The following is a 21,897-nucleotide window of genomic DNA, read 5'->3' on the forward strand; positions in this document are numbered from 1 at the left end:
ACAAATGTTATATTTTTTAGGTCCTCATTAAAGACCATTTCTATTTCCTCCAAGTTGGTTTTATTTTTTTTGAGACAGGGTCACACTCTATTGCTAGGCTGGAGTGAAGTGATGCAATCATGGCTCAACCACAGGGCTCAAGCAATTCTCCCAGCTCAGCCTCCTGAGTAGCTAGGACCACAGGCACATGTCACCATGCCCAGCTAATTATTATTATTATTTTTTTTTGTAGAAACAAGGTCTCACTATGTTGCCGAGGCTGGTCTCAAACTCCTGGGCTCAAGCAACCCTCCACTTCGGCCTCCTAAAGTGCTGGGATTACAGGCATGAGCCACCGCGCCCTGCTCCCATTTCCTCCAAGTTTGTGCTGCTCTTATGAAAGAGAATTTTGTTCTCTTTCCTCTTTGACCATATAGCGTTTACTTCAGATCTCTAATAGCAGAGGGAATGGACTCTGGAATCAAATAGCCTAGTTTAAATTCTAGCTCCAGCACTTACTGAGTGGATAACTATGGACAAATTATTTGACCTCTTTGAATTATCTGTATAATGCTAATAATAACAGGACATCTCTCACAGTTTTGTTGTGAGAACTAAATGAAATAATGGGTGTAAATTATTTTGTCAGTGCCTGATACATGGAAATATCAATACAGTCACTATTATTAAAATGTACTATTTTTCTTTTTGTACATGTATGTATTCTACATCTGTGTGATTAAAATGAAACTTTTCTAAAGCAGAAGTTGGACAATTTTTTCTGTAAGGATCAGGTAGTAAATATTTCAGGTTTTGCAGGATACATATGGTTTCTGTCTCATCTTTTTCTTGTTTGTTTGCTTATTTGTTTGTACAACCCTTTAAACATGTAAAAACCACTCTTAGCTTGAGGGCTAAACAAAATCAGGCCACAGACCAGATTTGGCACCAGATGGGGTAGTTTGTTGGATCCTGCCTTAAAGGCAAGTAGCATGTCTTATTTGTTTTAACAATAGTACAGTAATTTACACATATAAGGCACTGGATAGATAAGTGTTTGAGGACATAAATTAATAAAATAATGTATGGAAAACATGGTTAAATGCTAACTGGTTCTCACTGTAAGAATGAGTCAGAAATGTTTTATATACTGGCATCAATGCTAATGCATTTATGCTACTTAAGTGATGTGACATGAAAAAGCATAAGACAGAAACAATATGCACATCATTCAGAAATCCAAACTCATTTGCCTAAGTGACTCAGACAAATGGGCCCTACCCCAGACACCTTCAGTTACATAGGCTCCACTTCTCAGACTGGGAAAGGAGTTTTCCTGCTAACTTATTTTGTCCTATTCTAAGGTGGATCAGAGAGTGATTTGAGCAACCAAGGAACATTCTGGAGCCCAAGACTCACATGTTCTGCCCACTGCCATCCTCTGAGCAGACAGTTCACCAGAGACACAGCTGACAGTAACTTGATAAAGTCGTCCAGGGGTTAACTCTTTAAAGTGAGTTTCAGTGACCCGAGGTGCTAATACTCTGGATTCTTTGATGGTCCCTTTATGAGAGAGGGTGATGTTGTAAGAATCCACATTTCCAGGAGGTCTTTGCCACTTGACTTTTAGAGAGGTCAAACTGCCATCATTTGTCACCTTCAGATTTGAGACTTCCATGGGGGCTAATTAGGAAAGAACAGAAAAGAGACTTTTACTCAGGATATCTCACCAGTCCTATGGGCCAATTTTGACCTGTAATTTTATTTCTGCAAGCCACATTCCTTGTGCTGGAGAAAACAAGCACTTTAACAGGCAAAAATTATCCTCTTCAGATGGTGAAAAAATAAAAGTAAAAAAAAAAATTTAAAGAGGCAAAAATAATGCTGTAAAACCAAAGGTAGGCTATGTGCTTGGTGGCAAGGCCCAAATCTTGTCAGGCAGAAGCCTGGATTCTGGTTCAGACTGGGCCACTGGTCAGCTGGGAAACTCTGGACAGCTCTTTCTAGTTCACTGAACCTTACAGTGTTTCTTACTGGCAAATGAGGCTAGGTCAAAGCCCCACAATGGTCCTTCCCAATTCAGAAATTCTTTAAGTGGAAAGCACAAAGAGGTCTGTCATCTGCCTCATTTCTTATCGCCTTTATAGATTAATATTCAATAATATTGAGTACATAGTAAATATATTGATCAATGGATTAGTAATTACAAAATTTTATGTGATAAAACTAATTTTTATATTAAATCATGATAAAGTTAATGAGTTGTGTTACTACTTCATCAAAGGAAAATGATTAAAAAGGAGATACCCTTTTGTGAATACTTTTTTCTAGAATATAAATTAATGAAGCTTCCTTAAAAGAATGGGCGGCTGGAGCGGTGGCTCATGCCTATAATCCCAACACTTTGGGAGGCCAAGGTGGGTGAATCACCTGAGGTCAGGAGTTCCAAGACCAGCCTGGTCAACATGGTGAAACCCCGTCTCTACCAAAAATACAAAAATTAGCTGGGCGTGGTGGTGGGCACTTGCAATCTTAGCTACTCAGGAGGCTGAGGCAAGAGGATCACTTGAACCCGGGAGGCCAAGGTTGCAGTGAGCCGAGATCGCACCCTTGCACTCCAGCCTAGGCAACAAGACTGAAACTCTGTCTCAAACACAAAACAAAACAAAACAAAAGAATGGGCATAGCACTCTGATTTTGCATAAGGCAGTTAGGAATGCAATTTGCTCTTGATGTACATAAATAACTTTTAAGATATACAGAACATTTTTGGCCAGGAATATCTACATATATTTGAGGTGTGCTATAAAAGGTACATAAATGTACTGGTATCCTCAAATATCTTTCCCACCAGCCTCCTATAGTTCCAGAAACTAATGTCTAAGGCACCGCATATACTAGAGTTTCTCTTAAAATTAGATAACTTACCAAGAGAGGAGATTTAATTCACACATTAGACTTGCTAGAAGGATTAGACTCTACTAAAATGTAAGCTCCATGAGGGCAAAGACTTTGTCTCTCTTGGATGTTATATCAGCAACGCCCAGCATCTAGCCTATATTCAGTAACTATTGGCTGAATGAAAGTTTGTGTAAATTACTCATTAACACTTAGCATAGATTCATTTATTAGTCTAGGGTAGGCTGTGGGAATAGGTCCTGTAGTATTGGGTCCCAGGTCATGTGGTTAGATAGAAAATTTTGGACATGACTGTCACACAGGATTAGGGCTATGTATAGCATGGAGAAAGTAATTCTGGTTCTCTGTGAGTGATGTCATAAAGACAGTGGATCCCTGGTTAAGAAAAGGAAGAAGGAATCCTTAGCAAGGAGACGGAGTATTAAAAAGAGAAGAAGAGAAACTAGGTCCATATCAGTAATTAACTTTGCCTACTTCAAAATGTTGCCAAGGGCTAGCCTAAACTTTAGAATAAAAGAGAATCCTTCTTTTTCTGAGTACAAAAGTGGATATTGGTCTTCTATACCTTATAAGAATTTCCATTTGTCCTATATTACTGTTATTCAAATAATAAACTTGATTTATTAAACATCCCCTTGAATTTGCTTTCTTCTTCTTTAGCTAGCTAGGGAGAACTTACCTGTCCTGACTAGTTTCCACTTGTAGTTTTGCAGCCCTGCAGCCTCAGTCACAACAGTGAGGTTGTAGAGGTAGCCAGGGGTCAGCCCGTTAAAAGTATAGGAAGTAGCTTGTCTGTCCACAACACTGCCATGAACTAGGATCCCTTTATCCATTAGCATCAGCCGGTATCGTTCCACATTCCCAGAACCATGGGACCAGGAAACCAGGAGAGAATTGGCTTTTGTGGAAATACCAATATCTTTCACTGGAGATGGCACTAGTGAGATAAAATGCATGTCCAAATGTCATTCATAATTCCCTTATAGGAGACATATACATTTAATTAGAAGTCACACATTCATCTTAACTTGGTAATAGCATTAATAAATAACAGGATTCTGGAAATTTCACTGGAACTTTGATTAGTGCTGTTTTCAAAGTCTGCAGCCTGAAGTTACATCATAATTTACTTGTCTATCTCCCCCACTTCATAGGTATTAAGGTAGCTTTTGCCAATGAAATATATAACACTGCACAGCAGTAAGTGGAAAAGAGAAAGGAAAGAACTATAGAAGATGAAAAATGGAGAGGGAGATTTTAAAAAGAGAGAAAATGTGGCACATATACACCATGGAATACTAGGCAGCCATAAAAAAGGATGAGTTCATGTCCTTTGCAGGGACATGGATGACTCTGGAAACCATCATTCTTAGCAAACTAACACAGGAACAGAAAACCAAACACTGCATGTTCTCACTCATAAGTGGGAGCTGAACAATGAGAACACATGGACACAGGGAAGGGAACATCACACACCGGGACCTGTTGGGGGGTTGGGGGGATAGGGAAGGGACAGCATTAGGAAAAATACCTAATGTAGATGACGGGTTGATGGGTGCAGCAAACTACCGTGGCATGTGTACACCTGCACGTTCTGCACATGTATCCCAGAACTTAAAGTATAAATATCCCAGAAATTAAAGTATAATTAAAAAAAAAATTAAAAAGAGAGAAAATGAGGGGAGAGCGAATGACATGAAAGACATGTACTTTATGGAAGGAGGTAGTGATGTGCCGTGTGTATCATAATATGTGGGTGCACAGATGGCTTATTCTTCACCTCATCGAAGAAACAAATACTTGTTTCAAACATAGGAATATTTAGGAAACTTTATGACTTGATGTTATAAGAAGAGTATACAAAGAATAAAAACATCTAAAACATAAGTTTTATGGCACAAACTCAGAAAATGGGGCAGAAAGTCTTGTTGCTTTGATTTGAGTTAGAAGAGCCATTAGGGAGTATCTCTTCCAAATTGGAGAAAACTCCAATTCCAGAGAAGTCCCATGACTTCTTCAAAACCATTCAGCAAGTGACCAGCATAGCCACGCATGCTATTTTCAGTCCAGTCTGTCCACTGTATCCCACAAGCTCCTTTTAAAAATTTAACTAATTGCTAATTAATTAATTTTGCTCTGGAGTAGCAATCTTACTCCTATTCCTTGAATAGTATAACTTGGAAAGTATCCTATGAACTACTCAGCTATAAATAAACAGGTCTTACCTGTTGATCCATTGGTATAAACTGAAGAAGAACGTTTTCCTCCAGAAACAGCTGTGATGGTAATATTGTATTTACTACCAGCAGTGAGATTGAAAAAAGTGTATTTGTTCCATGAAGTACTTTCTTGAATTTGAACCCCCTGTATCTTTTGGTTATTTTCATCAAATAATTGCACCTCATATGAGGTGACTTTTCCGGGAGAAGGAGTCCACCAAATGTGCAAGCTGGTTGAAGTAGTCTTCTCTTTGCTGACTCCAAACCTAGCAGGAGGTAAAGGATCTGCAAGGCAAATACAAAAAAAAAAAAAAAAAAAAAAAAAAAAGAACATGGCTTGAAGACTTTTGCAAATAACTGCTTATTTTACTGCAGTCCAGATTCATTTTTCTTAAAAATCTGTTATTTGTGAAATAAAGTGGCATTTTGCTTCACTTCCAAACCTACCCTTTCACTTTCTTAAAAAAAAACAAAACATTTAGCTACTAGTCATATGAATTCCTTTTTCTACGAAAACTTTTTTGTTGTTGTTGTTAAGGTAGCTCTGATCTTGAAAGTTCAAGCAAAGTTATATTTTCTTTGGCTTGCGGTTTAGCAAAGTTTTCAAACATTGACAAACATCCAGGTTATGCCTGGATAAATACTGAAGATCTCAACAGAAAATGCAGATATTAAGAAATAATTTGAAATATACACTGAACTTCTTTCTAGGTTGTAGATTGTTGGTGTCTAGTATACGTAACTTTGGGTGGTTTTTTAGATATTAGACAACCACAAAAGATACAGATCTGATTATAAACCTAGGATAGGTTTGCTTACCAAAATGGATTCTCCCACTAGCTGGGACTTCCTATATCCCTAGATTTTTTTTTTTTTTTTTTTTTTAGATGGAGCATTGCTCTTGTAGCACAGGCTGGAGTACAGTGGCACGATCTCGGCTCACTGCAACCTCCGCCTCCTGGGCTCAAGTGATTCTCCTGCCTCAGCCTCCCTAGTAGCTGGGATTATAGGCACATGCCACTGCGTCTGGCTAATTTTTTTTTGTATTTTTAGTAGAGACACGGTTTCACCATGTTGGTCAGGCTCGTCTCGACTTCCTGACTTCAGGTGATCTGCCTGCCTCGGCCTCCCAAAGTGCTGGGATTAGAGGCATGAGCCACCGCACCTGGCCCCCTATATCCCTAGATTTTTAACATCTCAATTTTGGGGCACTTTGATGCTGCCGGAGCACCCAGAGTATGTGGGAATGGGCAAATCTTGCACCCAACTGTTCATCTTATTTCAACTCTCAAAGCCAAGGATCAGTTTGAGAAGTCCTGCTTTGCCTGTGGTTGAATCTCCACCATTGAACTTGAATAGAATGAAAAGCATATCTGGGTTAGGAACTAAGTCAATGATATTTAGTGAGCAGCCATTCTTTTGGTACAGCGGGGAGTAAAGTCTAAGAAATAAGGGGCTGCCCCTACCCTGAGTGCTGAGAGTAGATTATTGTGAGACATCTTTAGGAGAAATTTTCAGAAATCCAACATGGTTCTTGGTCTAGAAAGTGGGATCAAGATATTGGAGACCAATATTGAAGGGTCAGGTCAGATATTACAATGGCATGGCTATAGAAACTTCACTACTTCCTGGTAGACCATGTTGTGTTCACAATACAACACCAGGAATTCTAGACCTTAATTAGAAAATATAACCTTCTTATATGTCTTAAGATGATGTTCACCTGCAATTAACATATAAAAAAGAAATAAGATAGCCTTACTCTATATTCAAAAGGCAGTTATAAACAGACAGCTCATAAGACTATGTATGGCTGACCAATAGATACCACAGGCTTAATAGAGCCTATGAAATCTAATGTTTCTATGTTGTATGCTATGATTTATATAAGTATCTCATACTGTAAAATTATATATGCCACATTTATAACATCGATAATTAATAATAACATAAATTTTAGCTGACAAGCAAGCTGAGGCAGCAGTAACTAAGACAAACATTAACAGAGTGCCCAAAACACAGGTGAGCTTGGAAGACAAGGTTGCATGGTTCAACCACAGCACAGCCCTTTGGTTCACCCGAAGAACATATGTTCTAGAGTTTGACAGCCTGGGCTTGAATTGGGCTCTCCTATTTGTAGCTGTGTGCTTTGGGCAATTCCTTAACCTCCCTGTGCCTCAGTTTCTTCATTTATGCAATCCTGATAATAAATAATATCTTTTTAGTAAAGTTGTTATGAAGATTAAATTGAATATTATATAAAAAGTACTTAGAACTGTGTCTGGCATGTAGTAAGTGCTCAATGTTAGCTGTTATTATTATTCCTATAATTAGGTGAAAATATCGCCACAGAAGCAGTGAAATGTAATGGCAGACAGCATGAGCTTTGGAGTCAGAATTAAATTCAAATCTCAGCTCTGACAAAGTCATGAGACTTTGGGCAGGCTATTTAACCTGTCTAAGCCTCCACTTTCCTATCTGTCTGGGGAGTATAATACTACTACTTACATTCCAAGGCAGTTTTGAGAAGTAACAAGATATAGAGGAGACTATGAGATTCTAATAGTCAGTGAAACTCAAGAACAATGCTGTCGTACCTGACTGAGATGACATACTTTTGCTGAAGTGGCATTTTAAGGACAAGGATGAGAGGGACAGCTACTTCCAGTGATAGTTCAAAAGGGATCAATACTGTCATCTACAAGTGTTTTCAAGCCAGATAAAAATTCTAAAAAATAATGTTATCATCAGTAGAATCTAAACATATATAATCCACAAAATATGAGACATAGAAATAAATTTTAAGGTTGCGTGCCTAGAGGGTGAAGTTCAGAAATGCAGACTTTATCTAATCTTTCTGAGCCACAAAACAAAACAGTCAATCCTTTGTACATCCGCTAGAACAAAGGAACAATGAGACTGGGAAGTGCCTGGGCTGCGAGAACCTGCACTGGAAACAAACACTTAAAACCCCATTTATACTGTGATAAAGCCCTTTGCTGGCAGTTGTCCACTATTGCTATGCATGCTGCAGAAACTAAATGGTTTTCAGACTCCCTTTCAATCTAAGCCCAATAAAAACTCTGATGGATTTAAAAAGTTTTCAAAATTGTATTAGGTACTTCTATCAGGAGTGCACATTTCATATAATATGTCTGTGTGTGTATGTATGTATTAAATATGTGTGTGTGTGTGTGTGTGTGTATATATATATACGGAGACAGAATTTTTAATGCTACTTGAAAATTTAGCCATGTACCTATAATCTTCTGATCACATAACAGATCGTACGTAATTAGGAAATCCTACTTGACTTTATATAATTTATGCAGATGTTTAAAGGTATCAGTGCACAGATGTGTGCATTGATAGTCTGGTTTTTCCACTCATCACACTCATACACATAGTAACCAGTGAAGTATTACAAAATATGAGAACTAATAATAAATCAAAAATAATAAATCATAGCTTTAGTCTTGATTAATATATCAATATTTATCATTAGCCATAAATTTAAAGCACTTTGTACTTCTTGGTTCCCAACAGACCTGAAATAAGGAACGACAAATGCATAGTCAAAATGAATAACAACAGTAAGTTCTATAGTATTCATTTAAATACTTGAATAAATCTACCAGCACCAGAAAGCCCCAGAGTTCCATAAGCAGGCTTGATGTCAACACAATTTTTCTGTTCTCAAAGGAAAAGGCAAAGTATGGCAAAATTCCTGAACCAGAATGAATTCTTTTTTTCTTTTCTTTTCTTTTTTTTTTTCTAATGTGATTTAGGAAGCCAAGTGTGGTGATGTGTGCCCTTAGTTCCGGTTACTCAGGAGGCTGAGGCAGGAGGGTTGCTTGAGTCCAGGTTTGGAGGCTGTAGTACGTCATAATAGTGCCTGTAAATAGCTACTGCACTCCAGCCTGGGCAACACAGAAAGACCCTGTCTTTTTTTTAATGTTATTTAAAACAAGAAAGAAAGCTATATTTACAGCACAAATAATATTTGCTTCTTAATTGTTTTTGTCACAGCATGGTCATTAAAACATTAGTATCTATTGATATAGAAATTTCTAGACTCTTTAGAATTAGAAATGATTGTATTTGCTATAGAAATAAATTCAACCTTATAACAAAGGGCAGCTAATCCATGGGTTCGTGCCAAAAGCTTTTCTTAAAGGCATGACAGCACTACATTACATCTGATAATTTATAACATGCTTTCTCAGTTGGAATAGGGGCTCAGAGACATTAAATGACTCACTCATGTTGTATAGGAACAGGTAGTACAGTTGAGCTTCCAATACCTGTCTCTAAATTGTGTTTTCTTTCTATCACAACTTAGCTGTCCTAGTGTGGGAAATGATGTCATGAATTGCATATTCAGTGTAATGACAAAAAATAAAAATTGATGTCTATGGAAAATGATAGGCATATTTACAGAATTTTTCAGATGGTGGTTTGCTATTGTAGCATAGTCAAAATTAATAACAACAGTAATGACAGTTCAATCTAATTCTGTGATCATGAAAGTTCCTTTTTTGAAAATAATATTTTTCTTGCCCGTTCCCTTTTTTCCTTATTTATTGCCTTTACCTGGAGAATCTTCATTTTGTGCTAGATTACTTTGAGAGTCTTCTAAGTGTCTTCCTTATTTTCTTTTGAGACAGGGCCTTGCTCTGTCACCCAGGCTGGAGTCCAGTGATGTGATCATGGCTCACGGCAGCCTCAACCTCCTGGGATCAAGTGATTATCTCACCTCAGCCTCCCAAGTAGCTGGGACCACAGGTGCACACCACCATGCCCAACTAATTTTTTTTTTTTTTTTTTTGTTTTTTTTTGAGACGGAGTCTAGCTCTGTTGCCGAGGCTGGAGTGTAGTGGCACAATCTCGGCTCACTGCAACCTCCGCCTCCTGGGTTCAAGTGATTCTCCTGCCTCAGCCTCCCAAGTAGCGGAATTACAGGCGCCCACCACCATGCTCAGCTAATTTATATATTTTTAGTAGAGATGGGGTTTCATTGTGTTGGCCAGTCTGGTCTTGAACTCCTGACCTCGTGATCCGCCAGCCTCGGCCTTCCAAAGTGCTGGGATTACAAACATAAGCCAGAACGCCTAGCCTAATTTTTGTATTATTTTGTAAAGATAGGGTTTCACCATGTTGCCCCAGCTGGTCTCAAACTCCTGAGCTCACATGATCCTCCCACCTTAACCTCCCAAAGTGCTGGGTGGGATTGCATGCGTGAGCCACCACGCCCAGCCTCTTCCTTATTTTCTGTCTTTCCTCCATGATTGCCAAATAATCTCTTTGTACATCTGCCCCATCCATCATCCTCATTCCCCTTGAAGCATCAAAAATTTTTCCTGAATTTCTATTTCAGGATAAAGTCTCAGTTTCTTCCTAGGCACTTGAGTTCTTCTCAAACTGGATTTTATCCCTGCCTCCCAAGCAAAGAACAGCATCTTTACAGAAATTGGGATACCAATCTAGTTACAAGGAGAGTGGTTAGGAAACTTGATTGGAACTGCATTTATGTAGCATTTTATATAAAATGGAGTAAACATCCACTATTCATATGAAATAATTGGAGGATTACTTGTAAAAATCAGGGTGGGGATGGAGCAAAAAACCAAACCATCCTTTGGTGCAGGTTTTTGAAAATGAGAAGAAAAACAAAATAGAAAAGAATTGTGCACAACTCCAGTTACTTAAATACATTTCTAGAGAGGTAATTTCTTTTACTTTGTTATTGTTGCTGTTTGACAATAGTCAGTTTTCTGGCTTACTTTAAAGACGATGCATTATATTATGCTAATACATCAGGTTGCTGTGCATTTAATGTAACATCCGTATACACTAGATCTAAAATGAGAAGCTCACTTTTAGTGAATATTAGAGAACCATGTCAGCACTGAGGGCACCCAGACAACTTAATGAGATTAATGCACCCTCATCCCCATGATATTCTTCAGTAGTTTCAGCCCAATTCTTTAATATCAATAACTGAGGCTTTTTCAATATTATCTAAAATGCTATATACATGCAATATGCAGAGAAGTCCCCTGGCCCCCTCTTCTAATCAGATTGCTGTCCAAAAGCCTTCTTATGTATAAATTCATGAGCTGTCACTTGATATGTACTTCCAAACCTGGACATGTAGGTATTAAGGCATTATTGTTAACGTTAGGTGTGATAATTATATTGTGGTTATCACCCAGAGATGTAGACTGAAATATATACAAATGAAATGAAATAATCAGGGCTTGGATTGTATCAAAATGATGCGCAGTGGGGGAGCGGGTGGGGATATAGATGAAGCAAGGTTGGTCATAAATTGGTAATTATTGAAGGGAGGTGATGAGTACATGGTAGTTCATTATACTATCTTTTTTACCTTTTTAGGTACTGAGTTTTTCCATATAAAAGGAAGAAAACACAATATCAAAAACAAAAATCCCTGCAAACCTAGATAGATACTTACTGTGTTCATTTGAGTTTCATATTATATGTTTAGGGGTATATATGCATCTTAATTTATATACATTCATACATATAGAATGGGGTTTGTTTCTCCTACAAAGTCAGAAAAGTGTAATATTATCTTTTGTTCCCAGGGGGATTCCAGCAAACTGGCATCGAGGAATGGAAGGCAAACATTTGTTTTTTGTTTGTTTTTTCATTCTGTCCAGACAAATTAGCTTTTATTTCTTCCTAGCTAGTGTGTAAAATGCCATGCCTTCCAACAGAAGTCAGATTAATAGAGAAATATTTCTAGGCACATAAAGGAAGACCAATTTCAGAGAATTGGGCTGGTTCATTCCATATAGGTAGCTCAGTTTGACCTTAAAATTCCTGAAATAAATGCACTGTAAATAGCTGATTGCAAAATACTGAAGTCATCACCAAAAGTTCAACACAATCAAAGATCAATAGTGACTCACAATTGTTTCACACTAAAACATATTTAACCATTATCCCATTTTTGTGTATGCTAACTATATATATATTTAAAAGATTTTATGAGGTATTTGGTCCTCTTTAAAAGTTGACTTGAAAAATAATAAAATAACACGTGGTAATTTGAAAAAACTAATGCCAACTTACAAATAATATCCTTTTTGCAGAGTAGTGGAAAGAATACTGGAGTTGGAGCCAGTGAACAAGAGTTCAAGTTCTGACTCTATTGTATGTTAGCTGTGTGAATTTGTAAACATTGTCAGTTAATTCTTATGAAGGCCAATCTCATCTCCAACCTGGAAGTAATAATAGTAAACTCACTGCACACTTCATATGTGACAAAAAAACTTTTCTAGATTTTATGTTTGAACCAATGAAAACTTCGTAACAACCCCATGAGTTATTATTATTATACGATCCCCATTTTGTAGGTTTGGAAACAGACCTGGAAGGGTTAAGTAACTTGACCAAAATAACATGGCTAGGAAGCGGTAGAGGCAGTCTGCCTTCAAAACTCAACTCTTAGTCTCTATGCAACCTACCCTTTCACTATACGCCCTCCACAGGGTTGCCATGAAAATAAAATTAAACTATAGATGGTCAGTATAATATGTATTTTATACTGTTACCAATTAAACATAATATGTGGCAGTCTTTTATATGCTATAAAAGCACAAAGCAGGCTGGGCACAGAGGATCAAAACCAGCCTGAGCAACATAGGGAGACCCCATCTCTACAAATAATTTTTAAAAACTAGCTGGGCGTGGTGTTGGGTGCCTGTAGTCCCAGCTACTCAGGAGGCTGAAGCAGGAGAATTGCCTGAGCCTAGGAGGTCAAGGCTGCAGTGAGCTGTGATTGTGCCACTGCACTCCAGCCTGGGCAACACAGCAAGATCCTGTCTGAAAAAAATTAAAAAAATAAAATAAAATAAATCTTTAAAGAAGCACAAAACAAATATGAGAGTACTCCTCTCTTCCTGGGAAAGATAAATACTCCTAGGCATTATAGATTCGATCATGCATTAAGAAGAATTGTATCAAAATCTTAATGCCAACAAATAATAGAAAAATTATGTCAATAGTTCTTGAACTTGTGTGCATCGATTCACTGTGATATTTGTTTAAAATGCAGATTCCCTCAGCTCTATTCCTTCTAAATTCTAATTCTTTCCAAGTGGGGTAGAAACCAAAAATATGTTTTCATTACCAGCTCTGCAAGATATTTCGATGCCGGTAACCTACAGATATTATTAAGAAATGATGGCTTATGTTTAAAACTATAAAAGTATTAGGGGATGAATTGTATCCCCACCAAATTAATATGTTGAAACCCTAAACCCCAGTACCTCAGTATGTGACCGTATGTGGAGATACGGCCTTTAAAGAGGTGATTAAGTTAAAATGGGGCCATTAGAGTGGGCCCCAAGCCAATATGACTGGTGTCCTTGTGAGAAGACATTAACAGACAGACAACATAAACAGAGGGACCACTATGTGAGGACATGCAAGAAGGTGCCATCTGCAAGCCAAGGAGAGGCCTCAGAAGAAACTAAACCTGCAGACACCTTTGCCTTGGACTTCTAGCCTCCAAGATTGTGAGACAATAAATTTCTGTTGTTTAAGCCACCCAGAGTCTGTGATATTTTGTTAAGGCACTCCTAATAAACCAATACAATAAGCAACATTTCGAAGTGGAAATAATAGTTGATATCATGATTCAACAATTAAAGTTCCTAAAATGTTTTTTATTAAAGACAAATAAATTAGTCATATTAAAATAATTAAAATAATTTGAGAGGTTTTGTTTTTTATTTTTCTAGGCTAATTAATAAGTAGCTGAAACTGACTTAACAAGAGGGAAAATGCTGTTAAAATATTATTTCTACAGGTAAACTTATCTACCATTACACCTCTTCCCTGGGCTCTGTAATTTACCCATAATCCAATGAGAACAGACCATATTTTTAGTATACGTACATTCTCTCACTGAAATATTAATTTCATTCATTCACATCTACATACTTATCTGTATCTATATATTGGTCGGTCGGTCTATCTATCTATCTATCTATCTATCTATATCTTCTACTCATCATCCATGCCCAGATCCACCATTCATCCATCTTTCCATTCATCCATCTATCCATCCATTTAATCAGTATTTAAGGAACACCTACTATGGATTAGATGCCATTTAAGTACTGAAAACCTATTTCTATTGCCAGACAAATAAATGCTCCCTAAAATTTTCAAATGAAAACCGCAAAGTAGAAGTCACAAATTCAAATGTCCCAGAATGCATTCAGGTAAGGAAATAAATGAACTGGTATTCCAGTGAATTGGTGTCCAAAAGGAGAAGCCACAAGTCAGCTCTAGGGAGTTTCAGGCACAGTTTTGCTAAATCTTCCAAAATTTTCAGAGAATCCATATATTTGGGTTTTAATGTGAATTTTCAATTTTTAATGCTGGTGAAGTAATCTGCATATTTTCGCAAACACTACGTGAGCCAAACACAGCACAGCCATTATTTAGACACCTAGATGTCTCTAGAGGCCGCCAGTTTGCAACCTCTGCTCCAGACTCTGAGTACAGTCTTCAAAAGTGCCAAGTTTAAGAAGAGCTCTACAAGAAGTAACAAAAAAAAAAAAAGCCAACTTATTCCATATCTGGTATGTTCATTGTCTGATGTCTGGTGAGTTCACACTAAATAATTTGGCTTTCAAAGGATATTCTTGTTGCATTGACCATTTAATGACCAAATAAACCTGAGAATTACCAAACATCTTGTCCTCTATGGTTATAAAAGCATGGCATACAGGAGGCAGACTAAAGTCCTCATCCAGAAAAGATGAGATAAAACTCTGTTGCCACTTTCATCATAACCGTCTCTCACCTCTGCAAGAGACAACAAGGTCAGGAACCACTTTTTGTTAGTCATCTTTATAAGCTTACTAATCACTACCTGGCATAGTTCCCTGCAGTATTATGTTTGATACATGTGCACTTAACTGGGTTTAAATCTAGTATGTTCTTCGATTCTGATTTTAAATCTGGAATGAAAAATGACTATTGCTAAAATATTGCCCATTTAATTAAATATTTTTATTCTTGGCCAGGCGCGGTGCCTCACACCTGTAATCCCAGCACTTTGAGAGGCTGAGGCGGGCGGACCACGAGGTCAGGAGATCAAAACCATCCTGGCTAACACGGTGAAACCCCGTCTCTACTAAAAATACAAAAAATGAGCCGGGCGTGGTGGTGGCGCCTGTAGTCCCAGCTGCTGGGGAGGCTGAGGCAGGAGAATGGCGTGAACCGGGGGGACGGAGCTTGCAGTGAGCTGAGATCGCGCCACTGCACTCCAGCCTGGGTGACAGAGTGAGACCCCCATCAAAAAAAAAAAAAAAATTATCCTTAAGGTCATGTCTACATGGCTTGAAAATAATGAGCTATTTTAGACATTTTTTCAGGAAAAATAATCAGGCAAGTCACACTTGGAATGATATAGAGATCATCTAAGCAACTACTATACCTCTATCCAAATCATGTCATGCTCTCATTCTATTTTGTTTTAGATTGATAAGACAGGCACAATGGAATAAAGAAAGCACAGATATTTTCAATGACTTTTTTGTTTGAAGTTTGTCTGAGTCTGAATATTATACTAGCTGGCATTGCTTTAATAACAGTAAAATATGATTTATGCATCTCATCTTTATAGCTCAGCAATCAACATAAGGGAATACTACTACTTTGTATTAACTAAGTGAACAATTCACATATGTCCTTAAAATGTAGAAAGAACTACTGACAAATAAATAAATAACAACCAACTAAAAAATTCCTCCTTGAAACAATTTTTAAAATATCTTAATTAAAAAAGTAATTTTAATCTAAACAACCATCATACAAATAAGTGTGGGAAATTTATCATTATGCAAATACCACCTGCAACTTTCATGCTTCACATTTATCACGAAGCTCATAATATCTGTAGACAGTTGTGTCTCTTTAAGAAAAATGGTGAGAACCCCGAATGCTAGCACATTGTGGATGCTAATGAAGTCTTGTTTTACTCAACATGGTCAATAAAATGCAAGTATTTCTTACATTTCAGAAATGCCTCTGGACTTGAAACACCTACTTGCATAATTAAACTCAAAGCCTATTCTAACTAGTAACACTCACAGTGAGTCCTTTTCCATTACTGTTTTTCCAAAAAGTAAATCCTCTGGTTTAAACAACCATATTCTGGCTTCTTAAAGGTCTTAATCCTTTCTCCAACAAACTTCTGAAAGCTCAGCCTGCTTTTACAAATTGCTCTGCTCCATTGAACACATACACTAGTTGGCCAGAGGCCTTTCCAAATGTAATTAACACATCTGTAAGTTCTATGTTATGTATTTCACAGTATTAGCAATATGAGTATTTATAAGAACTATCCTGTAATATTAAGAAACCAACAACATTTGGACTAAAAGCCCAGCCTTTCAACTTTTGTAAAATGTTCTAATTATGTGGTCTATTTCAGGCTCTCCGATTCCATATTAGAAACCACCAGGTTCACTTTTCTTTTCTTTTTTTTTAGACAGAGTATCCTCTGTTGCCCAGGCTGGAGTGCAGTGGAACATCTGGCCTCTCTGCCTCCTGGGTTCAAGCAATTCTCTGCCTCAGCCTCCCAAGTAGCTGGGATTACAGGCCCCTGCCACCATGCCCAGCTAATTATTTATTTATTTGTTTGTTTTATTTTTAGTAGAGACGTGGTTTTGCTATGTTGGCCAGGGTGGTCTTGAACTCCTGACCTCAAGATCCATCAGCCTTGGCCTCCCAAAGTGCTGAGATTACAGGCATGAGCCACTGCACCCGGTCAGAGAAACCACCAGATTCTTAACAAGTGATTTTTCTTTTCAACTTAAGTTGCTGCAAATCTCAGATATTATCCAAAAGTTTCATCTGAAGTAAGTTAAGTGATGTAATGGGGCACTTTGATTTTTTTCTTTGAAAAAATAAGATAATTAATATCTAGCTGACTTACTACATGAGCCCAGTTAAATTCTCCGAAACTGCTGCACCTGGCTTTAGAGCTGAAACTTCTAACACCTCTTTAAAGAACTGTAGCAAAAGAAATGATCCTGTTTCAGGTTGAAATGTGAAAGAATAGTAAGGGCAACACATTTCTAAATTTGACTTTTAAATTTTTAACTTAAATTTGAATTTCTGGATGAAAGTAAGGATTCACTGTTGCAACAAATAGAGATAATGAAGACTAATGAAGTCAGAAAACATGAAAACTGTTAAAGAATTTAGAGCACGTCTGAGGGTAGCTCTGAGGATTAAATGAGGTAATGTACATGACAGTCCATGCCTAAGTGTCGAGCACTTGGTAAGAACTTGAACTTGAATGACCCAGTCTAACACTCCCATTTTACAGCTAAGAAAACTGAGGCAAGAAAGACAAACTCTGAACATATCCACATGGAGGGATTCAGCAAAAGTGTAAGGAAAATAATTGCTGTAAAGTAATCAAAGGACATTCTCTGATACTATGCTGTTTGGGTTATTACTCAAGAGATACAAAACAATTTTCATATCCTCATTTCAAGAGACTTTTCTAATTTTCCCTGATGAATGGCTCCCTTCTATTCCTGCAGATTTTATGTACAGTTCTAAAAATAAAACTAAGTTGAGGAAAGGCATATCCCTAATATTGTACTTCTATTATTTATTCTAAAAACATTTACTTAAAATTATTCCAGGGTTTGGCAATTTAATGTGATGGAAGCGTAAACCACATCACTTTAACAAATTCCCTCCGCAGCCCCACGTTTCTCTTTGCTGACCACCCCGCACCCCACCCCGACCCTGTCAGTGGCTAGTTGGCTGTTTTCAGCACTAAGGGAGTCTCTGAAAGTCCACCAAGCTGCTTCTGGCTAGATCTGAGGAAACCAGACATTTCTGTCGATATTTATCTTCACAGGTATTTTTTACCTTCATTTTTTGTATCCCTGGAACTCAAATGAAACACCAGCTTGAAAAGGCAGGGCCCAACCCCGAGTAGCTTGGCCATCCAATTGCACCTGTCATCCTTTACCTGTTTGTAAGACCACAGTTCTCTCTTCTCCATCCAGAGAAACAATCCTGAAGTTATAGATGGTTCCTGCTTGTAAATCTTGAAGGTTACATCCGTATGTGGTGTTGTCTAACCGAAAGGGAGGGCACGACGCGGCCCCCAGGGTGTCACTGCTATAGGTGAGGTTAAAGTTACAGGGTGAGCCCCAAATTCTCCACCGGATAGACACGGAATGGCTGGAGGCCTTGGACTCCGCCAGGGTGAAGTTACATCTCTCTGGCTCCACCAGTCCAGTCTGCAAAGGAATCAGACACAACAGTTTAAGTCCCAGGTCTGGACTGCCCAGGGACGTGTCCACAGCAAGCTCCTTAAGCTGCCCTTTCCCTTCTGCTTATCCTTTGTCCCTAGCCTCAGCTAGTCCCTTTGCCCTCCGGCCAGAGAAAAGGCTTGCGGGGGAGGTGGATGGCAACTTTCTCCCTAGCTGCTGTCCCTTGAGAGCAGCTGGAGAGAGAAGGTGGCTTTTTGCTTTGACAGCAGGATAAGCTGTCATTCTGGGTTGGGGGCTCACCAGAGGATCATTCTTCTCAAGGCAGAAGAAGAAATTTTGCCACCTCCCTCTCCAAAGCACAACCTGATAGATGAGAAAGTGGAGTGGGAATTTGATTTTCGGCGGGGAGGGGGCGCATCAGCTCTGACCCCTTCTCGGGCCACTCACCTGCAGCAGGCTCAGTGCGATCCACAAGGCCAACCCCGCTCCATGGCTCAGCATTGCGCTCAGTAGTTAAGATCCAGACGAGAACTAGGGGGTTGGACGTGGGGCGGCCCGAGGGCTGGGGCGGGGGGTCACCTGTTGCGCGCGCTCAGCGCGCCCCGTGGGCGCAGAGCGCTTCCCTCGGGCCTGGCGACGTGTAGGGGCCACTGCGGCCACCGCTGCTGCTGCTGCTCCTGCCGCCCCGGGCGGGCTGGGGACGCGAGAGGCGGCGGGGACAGGCAGCGAGCCGCCCTTCCCACGCTGCCATTCTGACCCGCGCTGCCTCGCCCCAGCCCCGTCCGCTGACTTCCGCAATCAAAAGGCAATTTCCTCGTCTCCCGGCAAAGGAACAATGCGCCGGCGAGGGAGGGAGCCCCGAGGAGCCAACGCCTGAGGCTGCCAAGGGGCCCGATGTGGGCCAAGCTGCCCCCGCTGCCCCGCGCCGCTACCTTCCCGGCCAGGGGTCCGGTCCGGCTCTGCCGGGCTCTGCCTCCTCCTACTCCTGGACTCTCCCTTTTCCCCATTCTGTGGTCCTCGACCCAGTCGCCTTAGCCACAATTAGTGCTTGCTCCCTCTCACTTTCCAGACCCCCCACCCCCGCCCCCTTCCTCCCTCCACACCCAGCGTCTCCCCCTCCCTATCTTCCTTCCTATCTTCCTCATCTGCTTTCTCCAAGACCGCTTTTCCCAGGATTAAACTTGACCACAGCATATTTCCCCAGGTCGCCTGCACTCTTTCCTGAAGCCTTTTATTAGAGTGCTTTTGCCCTTTTCACTTCAAAGCATTCATTTGTCCCGGTGGCATCCCCTGACACTAGCAAGAGAAAAAGACCCCAAAAGGATTGTCAGCTTGACCATTCTTTTCTCCCAATCACTTTCCCTTTTCTCTTGTATAGGTTTGTATCCTCCCTAAATCTTATGGAAATAGTGCTAACGACAAATATAATCATTACCAAATGTTCAACCCACAGCGAACAGTTTTATCATCCAGTAGTTAAAGCCATTTCATCCCTAATTGTCTAACCAAAAGAAGAAAGCCATGTAAACTCTCATTTGTGAAAACTACTGTTGATAGTCAGCTCTCCACAAGTTAAAAAAAAATGGCATTTATTCAGTGTTCAGCCCTAACTGTATGCCCTTTAGCAGCTGCTTCAGTACCCAAACGTGTATCTGAAAACTGATTTCAGAAAAGTTCCCAATAACTAAAGAACAAAAATATTTAATTGTACATAAGTGATAACAGCAAAATATTGCAACAAGTTTTATGATTTTTGATTGCTTTTTTGGAGCACCATCCCTAATAACTGCAAGAAGAAATGAGATTCCGCATTCTAATTTTTAAATCAGTGGGAAGGATGGCATATTCCTTTCTTTTTCAAATAGGCTATACATAAAGCTATGTGATTGTCTACTGTATCTATTGTGTCTACTTTGAGGAAAGTTAAAACAAGAAAAAAAGAAAAAAGTGAAAATTGTTTCAATTCTATTTATTTATTTACTTTTGAGTCAGAGTCTTACACTGTCACCCAGGTTGGAGTGCAGTGGCGCGATTTCAGCTCACTGCAACCTCTGCCTCCTGGGTTCAAGCAATTCTTGAACCTCAGCCTCCCGTGTAGCTGGGTTTACAGGCGTGTGCCACCACACCCAGCTATTTTTTTTTTTTTTTTTGTATTTTTAATAGAGACAGGGTTTCACCATGTTGACCAGGCTGGCCTCGAACTCCTGACCTCAAGTGATCAACCTGCCTCGGCCTCCCAAAGTGCTGGAATTATAGGCGTGTGCTACCGTGCCCGACCTGTTTCAATTCTTTTAGAAAACATGCTTTTAAAAATACCTGTTAATGAAAAAATGAAGTTTCTTCCCCTCGAGAGATTCTATGGACTTTTAATCTATAGCCAGACCAAAGATCTCAAATCCTTTCAAGTTAACAAACACTCAAAGAAGGTCAAACCTAGAACATCTGTGTATTTCTGGGAACAAAAAAAAACTTCCTATTTCTCTGCCTAGGTCACCTGCAGAGTAAAGAACTTATACTCTGTATTTTGTGCCCAAGTTCAGTGGCTCTGCAGAGCCTGGCATACCTGTCAGCCTCATCAGTGGCAGGGATCCCCTCCCGCTCTCCACAGATACTGAAAGCCTTCTTACAGACTCTGGCTGCCCTCAACCTTTACAGGAGTCTTTTCCCAGTTTTATTCCTTTGCAACATTATGTTTTTCTTCTCTTACTGTATTCAGATAACAATGTGGTTTCCTCAACTGTAACATTGGAGTAATACCTACTCTAAATACACCACACAGCTATTATGAATAAATAATATCACACCTAAAGTACCTTTGCAAACTTTAATGTGCTATACAAGTGTCACTTTGCCTAGTAATATACTCATCTTTCTGTCTGTCCTTTCCATTGGGGTTTTAAATATTCTCACAGGTTAGCCTTCAGATTTGGGATCTTCCCACTTAAATATGTTAAATACCCTTCTGTCATTTGTGGAAGTCTTCAAAATATCCTATCTCCTCCAAGCTTTCCCAAACACTTTTTAAAAATCATGCTACATGTCACTAACATACTGTTATTACCCTATCAGTTACTTTTAAAGCTACATTTCATTTTCTTTTTTTTTTTTTTTTTTTTTTTTTTTTTTGAGACTGAGTCTGGCTCTGTCGCCCAGGCTGGAGTGCAGTGGCCGGATCTCAGCTCACTGCAAGCTCCGCCTCCCAGGTTTACGCCATTCTCCTGCCTCAGCCTCCCGAGTAGCTGGGACCACAGGCGCCCGCCACTTCGCCTGGCTAGTTTTTTGTATTTTTTAGTAGAGATGGGGTTTCACCGTGTTAGCCAGGATGGTCTTGATCTCCTGACCTCGTGATCCGCCCGTCTCGGCCTCCCAAAGTGCTGGGATTACAGGCTTGAGCCACCGCGCCCGGCCCATTTCATTTTCAATATACCTTTTAACAATCTTTCCTTATCATGAAAGCAAATGTACCAAAAAGGCAAAATCTGAGGAATACA

General features: G+C 39.4%; 1 protein-coding gene across 2 annotated transcripts in view; it reads right to left on the reverse strand.

Annotated features, from left to right (window-relative positions):
* PTPRB (protein tyrosine phosphatase receptor type B) overlaps window positions 1–21,897 on the reverse strand; it is a 124,088-nt gene that overhangs the window by 76,472 nt on the left and 25,719 nt on the right. The window contains exons 1-5 of one of the 2 annotated variants that reach the window (XM_050746574.1): window positions 18,854–19,475; window positions 18,160–18,433; window positions 5,124–5,402; window positions 3,578–3,835; window positions 1,399–1,662 (exon numbers count right to left, since the gene is read on the reverse strand). In XM_050746574.1, coding sequence (XP_050602531.1) covers window positions 1,399–1,662; window positions 3,578–3,835; window positions 5,124–5,402; window positions 18,160–18,433; window positions 18,854–18,907 — 1,129 coding nt within the window. In that variant the 5' untranslated portion in view covers window positions 18,908–19,475. Of the gene's footprint in view, window positions 1–1,398; window positions 1,663–3,577; window positions 3,836–5,123; window positions 5,403–18,159; window positions 18,434–18,853; window positions 19,476–21,897 lie in introns of those variants that run through there. The other variant, XM_050746573.1, reaches the window with a different exon arrangement.

Source organism: Macaca thibetana, chromosome 11 (genome assembly GCF_024542745.1).
Source record: "Macaca thibetana thibetana isolate TM-01 chromosome 11, ASM2454274v1, whole genome shotgun sequence".
NCBI classification, from domain to species: Eukaryota; Metazoa; Chordata; class Mammalia; order Primates; family Cercopithecidae; genus Macaca; species Macaca thibetana.